The sequence below is a fragment of the Chlamydotis macqueenii genome, chromosome 1, assembly GCF_036417535.1.
Source record: "Chlamydotis macqueenii isolate bChlMac1 chromosome 1, bChlMac1.mat, whole genome shotgun sequence".
In the NCBI taxonomy this organism is placed as follows: Eukaryota; Metazoa; Chordata; class Aves; order Otidiformes; family Otididae; genus Chlamydotis; species Chlamydotis macqueenii.
The window spans coordinates 200,540,127-200,558,940 of record NC_141556.1 but is presented as its reverse complement, the minus strand read 5'-3'; the positions used below and the strand labels follow the sequence as shown (position 1 = coordinate 200,558,940).

Genomic DNA, 18,814 nt, shown 5'->3' with positions numbered 1-18,814 from the left:
GCAGTTATTTTTCCTTTTTTTATTTCATCGACATTATACTTCAAGGACTTTCTTGTAACTGTTACTGATTTTTTCAGAATGCTAAACGAGCCAGTGCTGCAGCTGCTCCGTTAGCGGCTTGGGTCAATGCCAACGTCCAGTATTCCCATGTCCTAGAACGAATTCAGCCTTTGGAAAAAGAAAAGGCTAGCTTGGAAGCGTAAGTTAGACACTGTTACAAAATAAATGTTCTTAATTCCAATGGTAGTGCATGAAACTAAAGCCGCCAAGGAGGAGTTGAAGTTTATTAAAAACAAAAGATATAAGAAACCATACCTCATCCAATAAAATGTTCATGTTGAGACAGAAAAAACAATTGTGCAATATTTTATTTTTCCTGGAAGCTATGCTTTGGATATTTTTTGGCCAATCACAAGTTACCTGTCTCAGCTGAAATGTGCTGGGGAGAAGTGAACATCACAGATATGCTTAAAATATAGTCTGCCAGTGAAACTCATGCTTATGACATGTGTAGTTCCTCTTTTTTCAGTCATGTACCAAGCATGATCAGTTTCTTCTTAGGATAAAAAAGATATGACATAGTCTTATGTCATCCATAACCTGAGGAATTTATACTGATTTTTTTTTTCCCAAATCTTAAAATTCTGTATTGAAAGAATTTGTTCCGACCTTTAAGAATACATTTGAATGGGGTGTTTGGTTTTCATTTTTAAAACTCATATGATGTGAAGTAGTCAAAACTTCTACATGTGAAAACAGATTTTTGTTAATATAAATCACAAGAAAGAACTGTTTCTGAACTATCTCTGTGTAAATGACTTTCCTGTTACATTTACTTTTTTTTTTTTTATCCTTTGGATCCATAGTCTTAAAATAAACATTACCTTTTTGTAGTAATCTCAAGAAAACTGAAGACAGAAAACAGAAGTTAGAAGGTCTTCTGAGCTCTGTTGGTCAAAAAGTGTCAGAACTGAAAGATAAGTAAGTTTGGTTTGTTTATTTCAAGATATAAATAAAAACATTGATAATTTTATGGTATGAATAAGGAAATTTATCTAACCAAATGTAACTCCCTGCTCTGCAAGATAATTCCATCAGAAGTAGCTATAATTAGGCTATCTATACGCTCACTGGAGATACATAAATACTGTTAGAACATAGATCATCTCATCGATCAAATTAAATACTCCTTAAAAGTACCTGCTTCTTACTGTTGACTGTGTTGGAAGCCTTCAGTGTAGACATTGCAGATGTCAAAGGTAAGCAGTATGTTTTTCACCTTTTAACTCTAAGAGGACTTTAATATCTCCTTAGGACTTTGGAAACCTTCCTGTACAAGACTTCTACTGATCAGAGCTTGAATAAAGGCAGTTCTGTTTCATTTAGGATGGCCTGCTTTTCTGACAGTTAGCTAGTTAGCTATCTCCTTTTCTTCACATCTCATCAAATATGTTACTCACAGTGGCATGAAATTTGCTGTGTTGAACCTTTATAGTTTCTCCAAGTCTACGATATCCAAGTCTTTTAGTTTGATGTTTCTATTATGTAGTTAGTACAGGAGATACATTACAACCTGATGTGTGTTCATATTACTAGAAGTCATATTTTGTAGTCTGCAAAGAAAAAAAAATTAGGGAATTCTTCTTGTTGTTCAGCTATATAGTGATGTCTTAGGTTAACTAGATGCTGTATACTGTACATTTCTTTAAAAAGGCAATTATTAAATGCATGAAATATTTTAAATTAAATATTAATTAAGCTAATTAGATATTGAACATTGCAAAATAATACCTAAACACTGCCTGGTGTTTGGGGCATGTTCTTGCTTCGTAGTAGTTTACAAAAAAGAGTACTGTGCATTGAACTGGGATCATCTGTGTGAATTGGCAATATTCTCCTTTAAAGGTTTAGTAGATTAAATTTACCAGAAAATTACAAATCTATAGTATTGCATTGAGCCTGACTAGGTGCTAAACAAAACTTAACACAATCACTAACATCAAGTAAGGCTGTTTAAGTAGAACAAGGAATTATTTTCATACACTATAGTCTATATTACAAATGTAGTTATAAATCTCATCTGTGCATCTGTCCAAGTTTTGTTAGTTAAAAGTCTAGCTATTCTTCTGCCAATTAGAAGGAGAAAGTATAAAAAAGAATTATGGTTGCGTTCTTTATGAACAATAAGGGAGGAATTAATGAAAAACTCAATCAATTGAACTGCCTTGAAAATAACTGTCCATTTGTTTAGTAGTTCCTGATAGCAATTACAAATAGTAGTTGTTTTACAGGTTCCAGAGTAGAACAACAGAAGCAACAAAACTTGAAGCAGAACTAAGTAAAGCTCAGAAAACACTGAAAGCTGCAGAGGTACTGATAAATCAACTCAATAGGGAACACCAAAGATGGAGCACCCAGGTTAGTAAAAATTTTCATAAGTACATCTTATAGCTGATAATTTAAAAGTACAATTTTTGCACTGTTTAGGGAATGTAAGTTATTACCATTCTGCATGTCTCCTAAGTGTACATTTATTTGACTTCTCATTAGAAATAAAAGCTTTTCTTCCTTCTGAAACTTCCTTTTACTTCACTGTGCAAGTTACCTTACCTATATCACATAGCTACAGAATGTGTAAAAACCCCCTAGTATTTAGTATAGAATGTACAACATTCTGTAACGTTTTTCAATCACAATAGTAATATAATTGTTATAATGGCTGAATGTGTCAGCAGTTGGACCCTCCAAGCTGAGATACAATCAAAAGGGACAGATTTTGGGAAAGCATTAAAGAATCACAGTCTTAAAACATATCTCCTTTATGGCATCGATGTTGCAAATAGAATCGTACAATCATAAAATGGTTTGGGTTGGAAGGGACCTTCAAAGGTCATCCAGTCCAACCCACCTGCAAGGAGCAGGGACATCTCCAATCAGATCAGGTTGCTCAGAGCTGCATCCAACTTGGCCTTGAATGTTCCGGTGTTCCACCACCCTCGTTGTAAACATTTTTTTCCTTCTATCTAATCTAAATCTACCTCTTTCTATTTTAAAACCATTCCCCCTTGTACTATCACAGCAGACCCTGCTAAAGAGTTTCTCCCCATCTTTCTTATAAACCACCTTTAGGTACTGGAAGACCACTATATAGAAATGCAAAAGTAGACCTGGCCAAAATGTTGGGTTGTTTTTGTAGTCTTCACTCATGTTTTAAACTTTTCCGCTGGTAAAGTAGGGAATGTGAGTGTATCTTATTTGCTCAAATTATATATTTGGGAGAAACTGGAAAGCCTTTGGACACACAGACCCTTCTGTTTGAAATAGAAAGGAAAATTTCAAGATATATATAAACTGAAAATAGCTGTCACCTCCAGAAAGTGGTACCCAGCTTTCTTAAGTATCTTAAAATGGAAAAAAATCTACCTGCTGAGAGACATGATGTTCTTTCTCCATTGTCACTGAAAAAAGCCTAAATAATTAGGCTAAATGCCTGCATTTGAAGAACTAAAGTTAGGGTTAGATGAATCCTGCTTGTAGGTTGACCAGTGTAATGGAAAGAAATGGAAGATTTGCCTCTGAAAGTAGCTTTACAGCTGTTTCATCTGCTATAGTAAGGATTGGGTATATTTGAACCCCAGAATTTAAACATTTCCCAAAGTGATTCCTCACAGTTTTTCATCCTGGTAAGTTACCCCTGTCTTTAGAAAGTTCAGACTATCTGTTAATGGTATGCTGTAGAACAAGCTGGCAGACACGTTGGTCAGGAACTCATGCCATATTGAGGATAGTGAAAAAGCAGTATTCATCTCCCTTTAAAGTAAGGAAGAAGTAGTAAAAAGTTGCTCTTTTTTTTTTTGTTTATATATCAGCTTTTTTTTAATTTCAGTTTGATTAAAGTAAAAATGTGACAGTACTTTCAAACTGGTTATGACAGTCACATATTATTTTGATGCACTGTACTTTTATCCATAGTACTGCAACATTTCAAAGCAGAGGTGATGTAGTACATGTACATTATTTGAAGATATATGATAAATGTATTTTGTCATGTATTTTGTCATGTCACACACATTTTTAAGTGTCATAGTGTTCTGGTTTTATTTAGTGAGCTACGGTGATAGCTTCTGTAGGAAACTGCTGGAAGTCACTCGCCTTTGTTCAGTGGACTTGGCCAGGCCTAGGGCAGACCCTCTGCTGGCTGAGGCCGAGCCAATTGGTAGCAGAATGTCCCGTGATAACACCTCTGTGATAACATATTTAAGAAGGGGAAAACAGAAAAAAAGAAAAAAAGGAGAAGATGTGAAGATGCTGAGTGGGGGCAGAGAGGGGGAGGCGTAAGCCTTGTGGGCCTTGCAGGCCTCACCCTCTGGCCTCCCGCCGGGCGGCCGACTGGGCCCGACTCGGCCCAGCCCGGCTGCAAGAAGTGGAGAGGAGATGAGATGTGAATGAGGTGTAAAAAGATCCTGAAGGGCATCTGCCAGCCTGTTGTGAAGAATTTTTCTTGTGAGGAATGGCTGCAGACGCCAGGGTCAGTGAAGAAGGAGAAGGAGGAGTAATGCTGCTCCTGTCAAGGTTCCCCTGCAGCCTGTGGTGCAGCCCATGGTGAAGCAGGTTGTCCCCCTGCAGCCCATGGAGGCCCACGGAGGGGCAGAGACCCACCTGCAGCCCATGGAGGACCCCACACCGGGGCAGGCGAATGCCTGAAGGAGGCTGTGGCCTGTGGAGGGCCCGCTGGGGCAGCTGTTCTGGAGGGACTGCACCCCGTGGAAGAAATGACCCATGCTGGAGCAGTTTCATGAAGGACTGTGGCCCGTGGGAGGGACCCCACGATGGAACAGGGGAGGAATGTGAGTTCTTCCCCTGATGACGAAGCAGCAGTGTAAAACAACGTGTGCTGAACTGACTGCAACCCCCATTCCCTCTTCCCCCCTGTGCGGCTTGGGGAGGGGGAAGGTGGTAGAGATAATGTTAAGCCTGGGAAGAGGGAGGGGTGGGAGGAGGTTATCTTGTTCTCTTCCTCTCGAGTCTGTTTTGCCCGTAATGGTAACTTTAAGGATTTCTCCCTGTCCTTATCTCAAACCTCGAGCCGTTTTTCTTATATTACCTCTCCCTGTTCTCTCGGAGGGTGGGGGGAGTGAGAGAGAGACTGTGTAGTCTGGTCCCGATCAGGGCTGAACTACGACACATAGATACATACCGTGTTTAATATCTGTATACATGTTGTAATTGTTACTCACTGACTGTGATTGGGACTAGGGTCACATTTTTTTTTACTGTAATACTATTCACCCAGTTGCTTATAAGTGACAAGGTGAACTGTTCATCAAAGGCATAGATTTTTAGTAGTTAAGTTCTCAGAAACATCTGTCCATGCTCTAGCCCAGACCTGAAAAGAACTTTTCCCATACTTTCACATGTGTGTTGCTGTGGGTTAGCTAGACCTAGCTACCTGAAATTCAAGAAGAGAGAGTCTCTCAACTGTATTTTCAATCGAGGGCATATTTAATTCTGACTTTTTAGTGACTGATGAGAAATATTAACATATTTTTCATTTGCAATACACCTATACATTCTGTACTTCTTTTTTTTTCAAGGTGTCAGAGATAACAGATGAACTGGCTACACTGCCTAAGAGAGCTCAGTTAGCAGCTGCGTTTATTACCTATCTTTCTGCTGCTCCTGAGGATCAGAGGAAAACCAGCTTGGACGAATGGACCAAATCAGCAGGCCTTGAAAGTAAATTTTTGTGTGTGTGTTTGTCTCTGTGTGCGTGTGTAAGTAATTAAGCTTGACTGAGGAAGTGAGAAATGCCAGTGAATTCTAATGAACAGTCTCAGTTGTTTTGTGTTCCCAAATGAAAAGAGACAACATTTTCTTACTCAATAAATACTTGTATATACAGACAGACTATTTCTTAGGATTGTTCTATTAATTGTTAAGATTATAAATACTTATAAATTCTTAAGATTTAGCTCCATAGTCCTTACTTAAAAAGAAAAGTTTACCTGAATTAATGTGTTTGCATTAACTGTTATGAATTTGACAATGCTTTCTGAATACTTGTGCTTTTTCAGTAATCATTTTTGTCTATATGTGTTAATAACACCACTAAATATTTGTTATAACATCAGCTAGTTAATAGTAATAAGTTCAAGCAATAAAAAAAATAAATTTAAGGGAAATCTACAGACTTGCACTGTGTTAGACAGAGTCTCCACTGCATATGGAGTGGTAGGTGCTTACAGATTAGGCAGACTATAAATACTAGCACAAACTTACACTCTTTCTTTTATCAGAGTTCGATATACGGCGGTTCCTGTGTACAGAAAGTGAAGAGTTAATTTGGAAAAGTGAAGGTTTGCCTTCAGATGACCTTTCAATAGAAAATGCTCTTGTCATCTTGCAGGTAAAGTTTTTTTTTTTTCTTGTCTTGTCTTTGAAGTATTTAAATTTCTACAAATTTCAGTAACATGGCGTCTTTCTAGAATTTTTAACTGTTTCGTTTGTGTTATTTTATTAGCACTACAGAACACATACAGAGAAACAAATACTTAGGCAACCCGGGGTATTCTCTAGCAAAAGGAAAAAAACAATTCAAGAAAATATCTATTGTTCTTTTTTATTTTTACAATTGTCTTCCAGATATCCAACAGACAGAACCTGATATCAGTCTATTCAGGTTTAAAGTGTGATAAATTGTTAACACTAATACAATTAGTGGAAGATTCTGTCCGATATGTGTTCACTTTGGCATATCATTTCTAATACTTTTTTTCTCAGAAAGAGGAAAAGACTATATGTAGATACTTTTCGGAACATCTAGACTTTAAGCCTTCAGATTTCATCAGGTTAACTCTGTGACATAGGATACAAAATGCTATTCACTTGAGGCTGATAATACTTGAAAAAAAGAATGGTAATACTATCCTTATAATCATGATTCAGTTTTATCATATAGTTATATATAGGTATAGAATATCTGTATATAGATAGATATATAGATATCTATATATATAATATACATATGCAGTTGCAGAATTGTCTACATAATATTGTAGTTCATAGAATAATAGAATGGTTTGGGTTGGAAGGGACCTTCAAAGGTCATCTAGTCCAACCCTCATGCAAGGAAAATTTTGTTTTCATCTTTTTCCTTACTTGATTAGATTGACCTAATAAAAATCTCATTGAGAAGAACTTTTTCAATCCCTCCCTCAACTCAAATAGTTTTCTTCATGTACAGTTTTTTCAGCATCCTTTTAAAACTAGAATTGGACATGGTGTTTTACCAATGTAATCTACAGTACAGTTCTCAAGCTTTTGAGCTTATTATCTTTTGATGCTTGGATATTGTCTGTGTTCCCCTGTTTTTCTGTTTGAGATCTGTGTGGTTGCTCAGTTTGGAAGAGTAGGATTCAGAATAAAAAATAATAAAAAAACCAGCAACCCTGGAAGTGTTGTTCTGTCAGACTGAACCAGAGAATTGCTGAAAATGTATGTTAAACCCTCAGCAAGTTTGCTGACAGCACAGAACTGGGATGAGTGGCTGATACACCACAGGGTCAAGCTGCTGCCCCGAGAGTCCTTGACAGGCTGGAGGAATGGGCTGGGAGGATCCTCGTGAAGTTCATCCAGGGGAACTGCAAAGTCTTGCACCTGGGAAGGAACAACCCCCTGTACCAGCATGTGCTGGGGGCCATCCAGCTGCAAAGCAGCTTTGCAGAAAAGGACCTGGGCGTCCTGGTGGGCACTGGGTTGTACATGAGCCAGTAATGGGCCCTTGCTGAAAAGAAGGCTAATGGTATCCCGGGCTGCTTTAGGCAAAGTATTGGCAGCAGGTCAAGGGAAGTGATCCTTCCCCTCTACTCAGCACTGGTGAGGCCACACCTGGAGTGCTGTGTCCAGTTGTGTGTGCTCCTCAGTACAAGAGAGACATGGACATACTGGGGAGAGCCCAGTGAAAGGCCACAAAGATGATTAAGACAGTGGAGCATCTCTCCTGTGAAGAAAGGTTGGGAGAGCTGAAACTGTTCAGCCTGGAGAAGAAAAGGCTCAGGGGGATCTCGTCAATGTCTATAAATAACTTGAACGGAGGATGCAAGAAGGATGGAGCCAGGCCCTTTTCAGTGGTGCCAGGACCAGAGACAGTTGGCACAAACTGAAACACAGGAAGCTCCATCTGAACATCAGAAAACACTTTTTTACTGTGAGGGTGACTGGGCACTGGCACAGGTTGTCCAGGGAAGTGGTGGAGTCTCCATTCCTGGAGATATGCAGAAGCCATCTGGACATGGTCCTGGGCCATCAGCTATAGGTGGCCCTGCTTGAGCAGGAGTTTTGGGCAAGATGACCTCCAGAGTTCCCTTCCAATCTCAACCATTCTGTGATTCTGTGAAATATTAAATGCACATGTCAACTGTGAACAGCTCTCTCTTTACGTGCCCCACTTACTACCATCTCTGTGGTTACTCTGTGTTGTGACCATTGTGTAAGTTCTGAGTAATTAAGTAGTTAGTATATTGGTGGTTAAAGTCTCAACATTTAGAAAGCAATGTGTATAGCATAACATATCTTTATATAATATAGTAAAATAGTAAAGCCTTGCACAGTACTGGTATGGGGGCCACATGTTAATAAAGGTTTTATTCAAATGAAAACCTGCTGTCTCATCAATATGCATGTTACTGGGCTATATCACCAAAATATTCTATGGTGTAGTGCTTGCAAGTTTGAGATGTGTATTTGTTTGTGATTATAAGTAAAGCGCTATTTGTATCTTTACGCCTGCAAAATACTTATATTTATTGTTCTTTCTAAAATGCATTGAGATCCAAACCCAGAAGTACTGTACCTTTGCCCACTACGGGAAGAAAAAGAAAAATGTAATACATCTTCTAAGTTTCAAAGCAGTTGTGAATAAGAAAAGCTTTATATTATGCTCATTGAATAGAGACTCCTGTTTTTAAGAGAAGGTGAAGAACTGCCTAACTTTACAGGATAAACACCTGAGAATTTTGTTTTTTTGGTGCACCTTTGATTTTTTTTTTTGAATAAGAATTAAAATAAAAGACATAAAATTCCTTCTACTGTTGTTTGTTGACATTTTGTTATTACACTGTTATTGTTTCTTTAAACAATTTTTCAATGAAAAAGATTTTAAAATTACTGTATATGTATATGTGGTTTTTTTTTTTTCCCCTAGAGTAAAGTTTGCCCATTCTTGATAGACCCTTCTTTCCAGGCTACTGAGTGGTTGAAGACACATTTGAAGGAATCACGTTTGGAAGTTATTAACCAACAGGTGCAGTATTTACTCTTGGTCTTACAAGTCTGTTCTACTGGAGCTCGCTCTATTTCAGAATTTAGAGAACATTTTTTAAAGGAGTGTGATAGAAGTCACCAAAAATGGGGTTATATTCCACGAAGCATACAATTTCTCAAAAGTTCTAGGTTACAATGATTCTTAAATGGTACTGAAAATTTGTTTACTCAAGAAGGAGATTGGAGTATTTAAAATTGGACGGTCAACATTTGGTATTACTTCTACAAGTTTGCCTCTTTGTGTTGCCGTCTCCAAGATTATCAGTATTTCCTGCTGAGAGGGAGATAGTAAAATATTTGTGAACAGAGGAGTCTTATGCATTCTTGGTTGGAATTCACTGGGTTTCAGGGGTACGCGTACACTTCTTCCCTATTATTTTTGTGTTGTAGTATCTACATTGGAAACAGTAGGCTGGATTTCAGTTTGAGATTAAGGTACCTAAGATTAATTGTCTTCATGTCACCATTGACATGGGTGGTGAGGCTTGGCTCAATTGCACCCACTTAGACAGGCATCTCGTGCCATTCAGAAGTCCCTTATGGAACTCCACCTGGCCTGAAGATGACGCTTCAACAGAATGTAGGTCTTCCACAGATCACTTCGAGCTCTGTGCAGGCCTTTTAGATACTCTCTGATCCATATCCTGGGTAACTGAATGCTTCCCATACTAGCTGATTGACTTGATTACCTTTTAGGATCTGTTGTCTGCATTGGCTAGGATTTCCACTGACTGTAATGGAATCATAAATACCACATGCATGTTTAGATACCTGCACGGAAAAGACTGCATTTAGGTATCTTAATATCAAAGTGAATTCTGTCGTTAGGTCTTGATTCAGTTTTGAGACATAGCTACCTAACAAATTTGAGATGCATTAACTAGCCAGGTGCGCCTGACAGATGTGATACGAGATCTATGGTAGACCTGCTCTCTTGAGGTGCAGCACTTGGAGAGCTAGGCAGGTTAAATAGCTTGCCTATATAACAGAATAGATCAAACTTATTTAAATTAAACAGTTTTGCCTAACTCTGAAAAATCCTATGATGCTTGGAATAGAATTTTTCAGCTATAATACTAATTTTTAGATTTAGATTCCTGATGTAACACCTTCCTGTTCATTCTGAAATGTTAATATTTAAAAAAAAAAACATGAATCAAAGGAACTTATTTTTATTTGCCCAGGACACCAACTTCCTAACTGCTCTTGAGCTGGCAGTGAGATTTGGGAAAACACTTATTATACAGGAAATGGATGGAGTGGAACCAGTGCTTTACCCGTTGCTAAGAAAAGATCTTGTTGCTCAAGGTAAATGACCATGATATTTACAAATGCTTGCTCAAAGCTTGTGTAGCTTAGACCTATATATATATAAGAGTTGGGGCTGTTCAGCCTGGAGAAGAGGAAGCTCCAGGGAGACCTTGTAGCGGTCTTCCAGTACCTCAAGAGGGCCTACAGGAAAGACAGGGAGAGAATCTTTAGCAGGGACTGTTGTGACAGGACAAGGGGTAATGGTTATAAAATAGAGGGAAGTAGATTTAGATTAGATATTAGGAAATTTTTTTTTACGCTGAGGGTGGTAGAACACTGGAACATGTTGCCCAGAAAGGTGGTGGAGGCCCCATCCCTGGAAACATTCAAGGCCTGGCTGGATGAGGCTCTGAGCAACCTGATCTGGTTGGAGATGTCCCTGCTCCTTGCAGGAGGGTTGGACTACGTGACCTTTGAAGGTCCTTCCAACCCAAACCATTCTATGATTCTATGATAAAACTCATTTTTTTCTGAAAACATGAGTGTTGTGTAGTTTTTTCCTCTTTAACGTTAACCTGCTGCTAACACTTAAGTGCATGAAATACGTTGGAGTTATGTTCTTATTTAGTAAGTGAAAAAATATTGAAAAGCATTTAAAGATTTTTTGACTGGAATTGGAATAAAGTGTTTCTATCAGCTCTTCACAATTTAGATTTTAGGTTAATTTCTAGTGATAATTTCAAGCACATATTTTTACTCTGAAATTTGGGCCTTAAATAAACCCGAAATGACACAAGTGACTGTGCAGTTAGAAATCAGAGTTTTAGAATGTTGGTGTTGCTGTTTCTCTTTCATTTATCTGAAACTGAAGAAGGCACACAGATCTGTCCCTGATGTGACTTTAGAATGGAGAGGGTCATAGATATCAGCAAAATGGTGGAATTCAGTGAAAGAAGTCTCCCTAAATGATGCAATTAAAGGAAAAAAAACCCCACATTTTCATTTTACAGTATCTCTGCTTTGGAGAGATAATGTACTCTATATAACTATATAACTACTTTGGATTTAGTTATTTTAAAAAGGCTGATATGAAAAATTGTCTTGAAATTTTAGCAAAGATACATAGTAATGATGTAAGTATGTTAGCATGAATTATATTGAGTTATGTTGCATATTTTGAAATTATATTGAAAGAACTGAGCAGATTAAAAAACTACAACAATGTATGTTTCAAATACTTTTGAAATTATTGCGATTAAAGTATATTTATGTTAGTAATTATATTTCTGCCTCAAGTGTTTATTCTTCATCATGTACCACAGCCTGTGCATGTAATTTACAGTATGAACTTTGGGCACCAAAAATAACTCAAGACTCCTTTTGCTGTCATTTAATCTAATATTGAGATCTAATACTGGGTGAGGGAGCAGTAAGTCTTTAATTGTAAATATGTGCTAAAAATAAATGCAAATACTGTAGAGATCTTAGATACATTTATTTCCTGTATTGGAAAGATCTATTTAGTAAAAAGAAAATGTTCATTTAAGTCATTCTTCCATATTGGATGTTCTTGCTTGTTTATTCTCAGTAAAAGCTGAGAGCCTCACCGAAATGGTAACTTCAGGGATCTGTAGAAGGCTAGGTAGAATGTCTCTCTTTTTTTTTTTTTTTTTTTTCCTTCCCAATAGCTTCTGCTGAACTTTGGAAAGCAGAGATACAGTATTACAGGCATCTTAACTGATTTTATTCCAGGAATCAAATTAAGTGATTAGTATGTCTGCAGAACTGTGGAGAAAATAGATTAAATTAAAATATACTAGTTTATTCGGAGAAATTGCTTAGAACACCTCAAGCATCTCTATGTTAATGCTGGGTCTGTGCAAGTCCAAACTAGGGATTTGTTTCTTTAAAAGGGAGAATGGGTCACTCTTTCAGTCTTGTCAATCACTTCACAAGCAAGCATGCACTCCTCTCTGTCAAAATGTGGAGGTGGAGACCTGTCTGCCTTATTTTGCTTGTGATGACTGTACGTCTTTTCATTACTTGGAATGAAATGTTAAGAAAAATCTGAAAATATATATGCTGTGGTAAATTTGTCCTTGTACAGCTTCCGTTTTCTGTTTGACATTTTTACAGCGTAGGCCTAAAATTTATTCTGATCCTTGGCACAGAAACAAAATTGGTGTGTGATTTTTATCTCTACCAGTGTTTTAGCAAGAGAGTTATACATAGAGCATTTCTGATCTGCTCCTAGTGCTAAAAATAGAGAAGCACCCTAACTATGCCACCTCAGAAATTTCTCTGGAAAGGAAATTTGAAACTTCGTCTTATAATTTGGTTCTTCCTTCTTTTTAGTATCAGGAGGAAAAATCTTATTCTAGTCATGTGATTGTTTGAGCCTATTCTTTTCTGACCCTGCTAGAATGGAAACCTACGGTGGAGGGAGGGTGGTGAGATGCCAGACGTATTATTTCATTCAGTGACAGGAATATTGAGAAATGTCAAAATACTAGGAGTGTAAACAGAGATTGAAACCATAACAGCAGAAGTTTAACAAATTAATTATTTCTTTCATACTGTGATTAAATTAAATTTATTTATAATAAGACAAATTTCTGAGATTTTTTTTAATGGAATATGTTTTTTTTCAATCTAATGACTAGATATTCCAGCATCTTTAGTTTAATAGACTTTCTCTGTAACAATTATCATAGAAAGTAATATTTTAAAAGAATTATGCTTGTACAGCAACATCAACATTCTACAAATAATTGTAACAGATCTAGAGATCAAATCTAATGGTTTTGGATCACATTCAGAAAATATTGTACCATCTTAGTTAGCCAGTATGTATTTATGGCTAGTTTGTTTCGATAGAGTGGTGTACCTATGTGGAAATGTAAATGACTGTGTTTAAATTGTGACAAGATTCTTACACAGAAGGGAGTTTAAGGGTTATCCAGTGCATCTTTTGTGGTGTCTTGAGTCCTATTCATTATTTGAAGGTTTCAAAGATTCGTTAGTATTACTTCAAGTGCATTTTTTGCCATTTATACTTTTTGTACTGGGTAAGGATAATTAAACTACCTTAGTGTATTAAATATTTTCATAATGTAACTTTCTCATACTAGTGCTATGTTATTGCATTTTTTTGTCTCACAATGTTGGATAGGCTATGTTCCTTAGATTTTTAAAATTTATTTTTCTTTCTGAAGAATTTATAAGTACATTTTGTAAAATATATTTGCATATATTGATCGTAAAGTATTACACAAATACTACTTATTTTCAGATAATTCTAGCATGTTTCAGTCAGAGTGAGTATAACATCTGTTTATTATTTACAGGACCTCGTTACGCTGTACAAATAGGTGAAAAAATGATAGACTATAATGAAGAGTTCCGTCTTTTTTTGTCGACAAGGAACCCAAATCCCTTCATTCCACCTGATGCTGCTTCTATTGTTACAGAAGTAAACTTTACCACAACAGGAAGTGGCTTAAGAGGACAGGTAGACATTTAGAATAAAAATATTGCATGTGTAGCAGACATTCATAGCTACAACCAGCTTGTGGAAGAAGGCCTATGGTGCAGTTTGCATTAATGGTCACAGAGATATTTTATAGCACACAAATGTAAATGGTAAAATCGATGCTGAAACTAAATTTAATTTTAAGATCATGTTTTTATGCACTGTGGAACCAAGTAATAAGTCTAATAGAGAAAATGGAAACTGTCTCATTGGCTTCCCTTGCAACAGATTAATTGCTAAGCTTCTGTTTTCTGTTCAAGATGCATTTGTGGTACCGTGGAAACATTTCTGTTACTACTCTCCAGTGTCCTAGTTAGAGAGTAATGCTAGCATCAAAATACTTTGTGTACAGGAAAAATGTAATGAAACCAAAAAGCTGTGTATTTTATTTCCTCCAAAATGCTAGTAGCTTTTGAGTTTTTTTTCTAAAACATTTAGGAAGCAAAATGTAATGTATAGATGGAAAAGAATAAAAAAGAAAAGAGATTAATTAAGGGAAGAAAAAACCTCTTTATTTGGTATGAAATGAGTTTTTTCCAAACTAACAAGAAACTTAGAATGGGATGTAAATAAGATGTTGATAAGTAAGATAGAATTCAGGATGTGAAGCATGGATAATCATATGGATTTCCTGCCTCCAGTGGAGATAGGGGGTCAACATCATACAATGTAACCAAGTGAATTGACCCCCTCTTTAAGTGGAAATACAAAAAAAAGACCTTTGTTTTTTTTTGTTTTCTCTCTTTGTTGGCAGGAGAGGGGATTGACATTTGGTAGACTTGCTGGAAAGAAATTTGCTACCATTCTTTACAGTTTGTGCTTTCTATCACCTACTCCTTTTTACATCTGATAACAGAATATACACTAATGAACACTGCCAGTCATTTAAACACAAATGTGATTCAGATTGAGGTTCAAAGGTTTAGGTCTCAGCGTAGAACAGTGTGAATCAGTGTCCTTAATAAAGTGTTCCAGTGCCTTTTGAGATGTCCTTGAGTATCTCACCTGCCTTGCATCTGCTATTATATTATACACAAGGGCATGGTTTACAGTCATGCCTGGGTTATACTTGCCACTGCAGGATATCCTGAATGTCTACGTAGATTTAAAGCTGTTGGAGGTCTGATGCAATTGAGTAAACCCTCAGAAGTCTACTTCCAAAAAGGTAGACTGTATACTGCTCTATGATTAATAAGTATATAGTATGCTATATAATTAATGAATATATATTATGAAATGTTACAATTTTTTAATCCTGTTGAATAATCTCGTTTCTTCTTAGCTTTTGGCTTTAACAATTCAACACGAAAAGCCTGATTTGGAAGAGCAGAAGACAAAACTGTTACAACAAGAAGAAGAGAAGAAGATACAGCTAGCTAAGCTTGAGGAATCTCTTTTGGAAGTAAAATAAATTTACCTCTTTTATATCTGTTAGAGCAATAAGATAGTGTTCTTATTATTATGTGTTTGAATGAAGACAGTGAAAGTTATGGAATAATGAGCCCTCACAATTTTAGATTTGAGAAAATAAAAGCGTTATTTGTCTGGGGCTGTTGGGAGAGTAAAGTAGATAAAATATATACATCTGTTGTGAAACTAATATTTCAATAGGTTAAGTATTGTCAGAGTTAAGTGTATTAATTGTTGGGGTAGATATAGGCTATTTTAGATTCATGAGAAATTTTGTTAACTTTAATTCATTAAAAAAGATAAAAACTTTATTAAAAATTATAGTATTTATTTTTCAAATTATAATTTTTTTTAAATGCCACATTTTTAATCTTGTGAATCATGTCAAATAATACTTTCTCAAGTTGAGAAACTATTCTGTGTTGTGAAAGGAAAAAAAAAAACTGAAGGAAAAATTCCCATTGAAAATGGAAAGATTTGTTGAGAGAGACATTTAAAACCCTAAAACCTAACAAGTAAGGTGGGTGTCGATCTCTTCTCCCAAGTAACAAGCGATAGGATGAGAGGAAATGGCCTCAAGTTGTGCCAGGGGAGGTTTAGATTGGATATAAGGAAATTTCTTCACCAAAAGGCTTGTCAAGCCTTGTAACAAGCTGCCCAGGGAAGTGATGGAGTCACCATCTCTGGAGATATTTAAAAGATGTGCAGATGTGGAACATGGTTTAGTGGTGCACTTGGCAATGCTAGTTTTATGACTGGATTTCATGATCTTAAAGGTCTTTTCCAACCTAAACAGTTCTATGATTCTGTGATCTTGTCCTAAAGTCTTTCCAACTAGAGAACTAAGCTCATTCTACTATTCTAACTGGTGAATATCTGCCTCCAAATATCCTGAAATTCTGTTCTACAGGTAGTTGTTCAGCTGACTTAACTGACAAGAAGCCAGTTTTGTGTTATTATCTGACTAAAAAATTGACCAAACTGGAACTGCTGTAATTGTGATTATCTCAGTTGGAAATGAGATTTAAATTGTGTAGGGGATATTGCAATGTTTTTGAAGGAAAATGAATTTATGAATGAGTGGGTACAGGAAGTCATTACAAGTAGCCAATTTGGGGTTAAATTGGTAGTTAAATAGAAGAAAAAAATACCTTAATTTGTATTTACTGTGAGGATATTTGTGTGTAAGAGTCTGGAGTTAGTTCTTGAGTTTTATTTTCCATGCTTCTTTAAAATAACATCTCAGTTTCTGGAGAACCACCTGCTTTCTCGTAGTCTTGATGCATTCAATGATTCAGAAAAATATGTACAGGTCAGAAAGAAGGACAGCTTCCAAAATGGTCATTTTACAGGTTGGGTTTTTTTGATGTAACGTAGATGACTTGCTTTTTTCTCTTTTTGACAGGCACTTGCAACATCACAAGGCAATATACTAGAAAATAAAGATCTGATTGAATCTTTGAATCAGACTAAAGCAAGTAGTGCACTCATCCAAGAATCACTTGTGGAATCTCACAGACTTCAGAGTTCCCTTGATAAGGTAGAAGAGTATTTTAGTCTTTTATGAGTAGTTTTTTTCCTGCTAAAACTAGTCGTCTTCTATGTAGAGAGGATATGTAGATCCACAGCAGTAACAGATCAGTAACATACTAAATGAATTTTTTTTTTTGAGTAAAAGATTTTGGGATATGCCAGTACAGCAAGTATTTTCAGTAATTAAATTCCTTTGTTTTACATATAGTGAATAGCTACACAATTTAAAATCTGCACAGTTTGAGTGAAAGGGATTTTCCCCAAGGCCTTATTGACAAGTAACGGATTTTGACTTTATTTTTGCCATCTGCTGTTGTAATCAGTATGGCTCATATGGATGTTCTTACTTATTATATCCCTTGCTATTGCAAAAATTTACATAATTGGTGATGCTATTCATCTGGCATGGTGTTTTCTAACACGTTGCAGAGTTTTCCTCTGTGTACTTATTTGCTTAGTTTAACATATTCTATTGAATTTTGTGCCATCTTCCCTTTTGGGAAGACACCTCAGTGCCCTAGGGATTAATTTCCAAAATGTTCTTCATAATTTAAATAATTTTTTGCTAAAAATGCTTTCTTCCCTTTTTGAAGTCAGTGTTGAAGTCTAGAGTGCATGTCCCTCGATTTGAAGAATCAGACAGTATTCGGTTTTGTAAAGCAGTTGGAGTTTTCCGAGTGTTTTGTCGGTGGGATCAGTAGATGTTTATGCAATAAGCAGTAGATGGCAGTAATGTGCTGGATTGTTATATCTGTATGTTTTGGGTTTTTTTTATCCACAGGAGAGGGACGCCTATCTCCCTTTAGCTGAGAGCGCTAGCAAGATGTACTTTATAATCTCTGACTTGGCCAAAATTAATAATATGTACCGTTTTAGTTTGGCGTCTTTCTTGCGACTTTTCCAAAGGGCTCTGCAAAGTGAGGAGGTATTTTCTCTTTTCCTGAAGCTGTTAATGCTGCAGAAGAATCAATCTGCTTTGATCCTTAGAATTTGTTAGTTGCTCTGGACATTTTTAGAAAATTGATGATAAAATGTATAATAAGTAGTGATGCTCAGCTGTTGTGCTTTAGATATTGAGAATACACGCACATGGAATTTGTAATGATCTTACATTACATGTAAATCATAAAATTGCTGTGCCATCCAAAGTAACTCTTATTTGTAGCTGAATTAGGAAAAACAAGGTTGATTATAACTTTACTGAAGGCTTAAATAAATTAATTATCTAATCTGCAAATAACGCTTATTCTGTCAACAAGGGGTAGAATAAGAAAAGACCTGTATTTCTACGTGGTTCAGTTACCTGAAGGAAGATCAAAACTTTATCTACTTTTATACAGTTTGTAAGCATGCATGCAGCGTGTCCTGTTCAAAATCTTTTACTTTTCTGTATTCCAGTGGCCAATATATTCTTCATACGGAAGCACAGAATTGTGGATTTATCCCTTGTCACCTCACTCTTTACATCTAAAACCCTACTCTGAGTAGTGATGCATCTCCTTTCTATTCAGCGTCTGCGTTCACCAGCCTTTCATCATGTCGCTTTTGAATTCCCCTTTTTTCTAGCATCTGTGCTTACAATAACTTTTCTTCAGCTCCAGTCATTACCAGGAACATGGTTCTGACTATGTGAACTTGCCCTCTTTAAAGTTCTTTACCTATTACTTTTCCACAACATGAGCTGCTGCTTCTTACTTTCACACTCTTTCATAACTTCTTTTCTTGCTGCCTATTGTGTTACTTGTTTAAAGCTCAACTTCTGGTTTT

The 18,814-nt window shown here is 36.5% G+C and overlaps 1 protein-coding gene across 2 annotated transcripts in view; it reads left to right on the top strand.

The window, feature by feature from the left end:
• Positions 1–18,814, top strand: part of DYNC2H1 (dynein cytoplasmic 2 heavy chain 1) — a 166,929-nt gene that overhangs the window by 62,538 nt on the left and 85,577 nt on the right. For both annotated transcript variants that reach the window (XM_086739589.1, XM_086739588.1), the window contains 11 exons: positions 78–199; positions 895–981; positions 2,292–2,418; positions 5,595–5,736; positions 6,297–6,406; positions 9,203–9,301; positions 10,506–10,629; positions 13,920–14,083; positions 15,387–15,506; positions 16,920–17,054; positions 17,829–17,972. In XM_086739589.1, the coding sequence (XP_086595715.1) occupies positions 78–199; positions 895–981; positions 2,292–2,418; positions 5,595–5,736; positions 6,297–6,406; positions 9,203–9,301; positions 10,506–10,629; positions 13,920–14,083; positions 15,387–15,506; positions 16,920–17,054; positions 17,829–17,972 (1,374 nt within the window). The remainder of the gene's footprint in view (positions 1–77; positions 200–894; positions 982–2,291; positions 2,419–5,594; positions 5,737–6,296; positions 6,407–9,202; positions 9,302–10,505; positions 10,630–13,919; positions 14,084–15,386; positions 15,507–16,919; positions 17,055–17,828; positions 17,973–18,814) is intronic.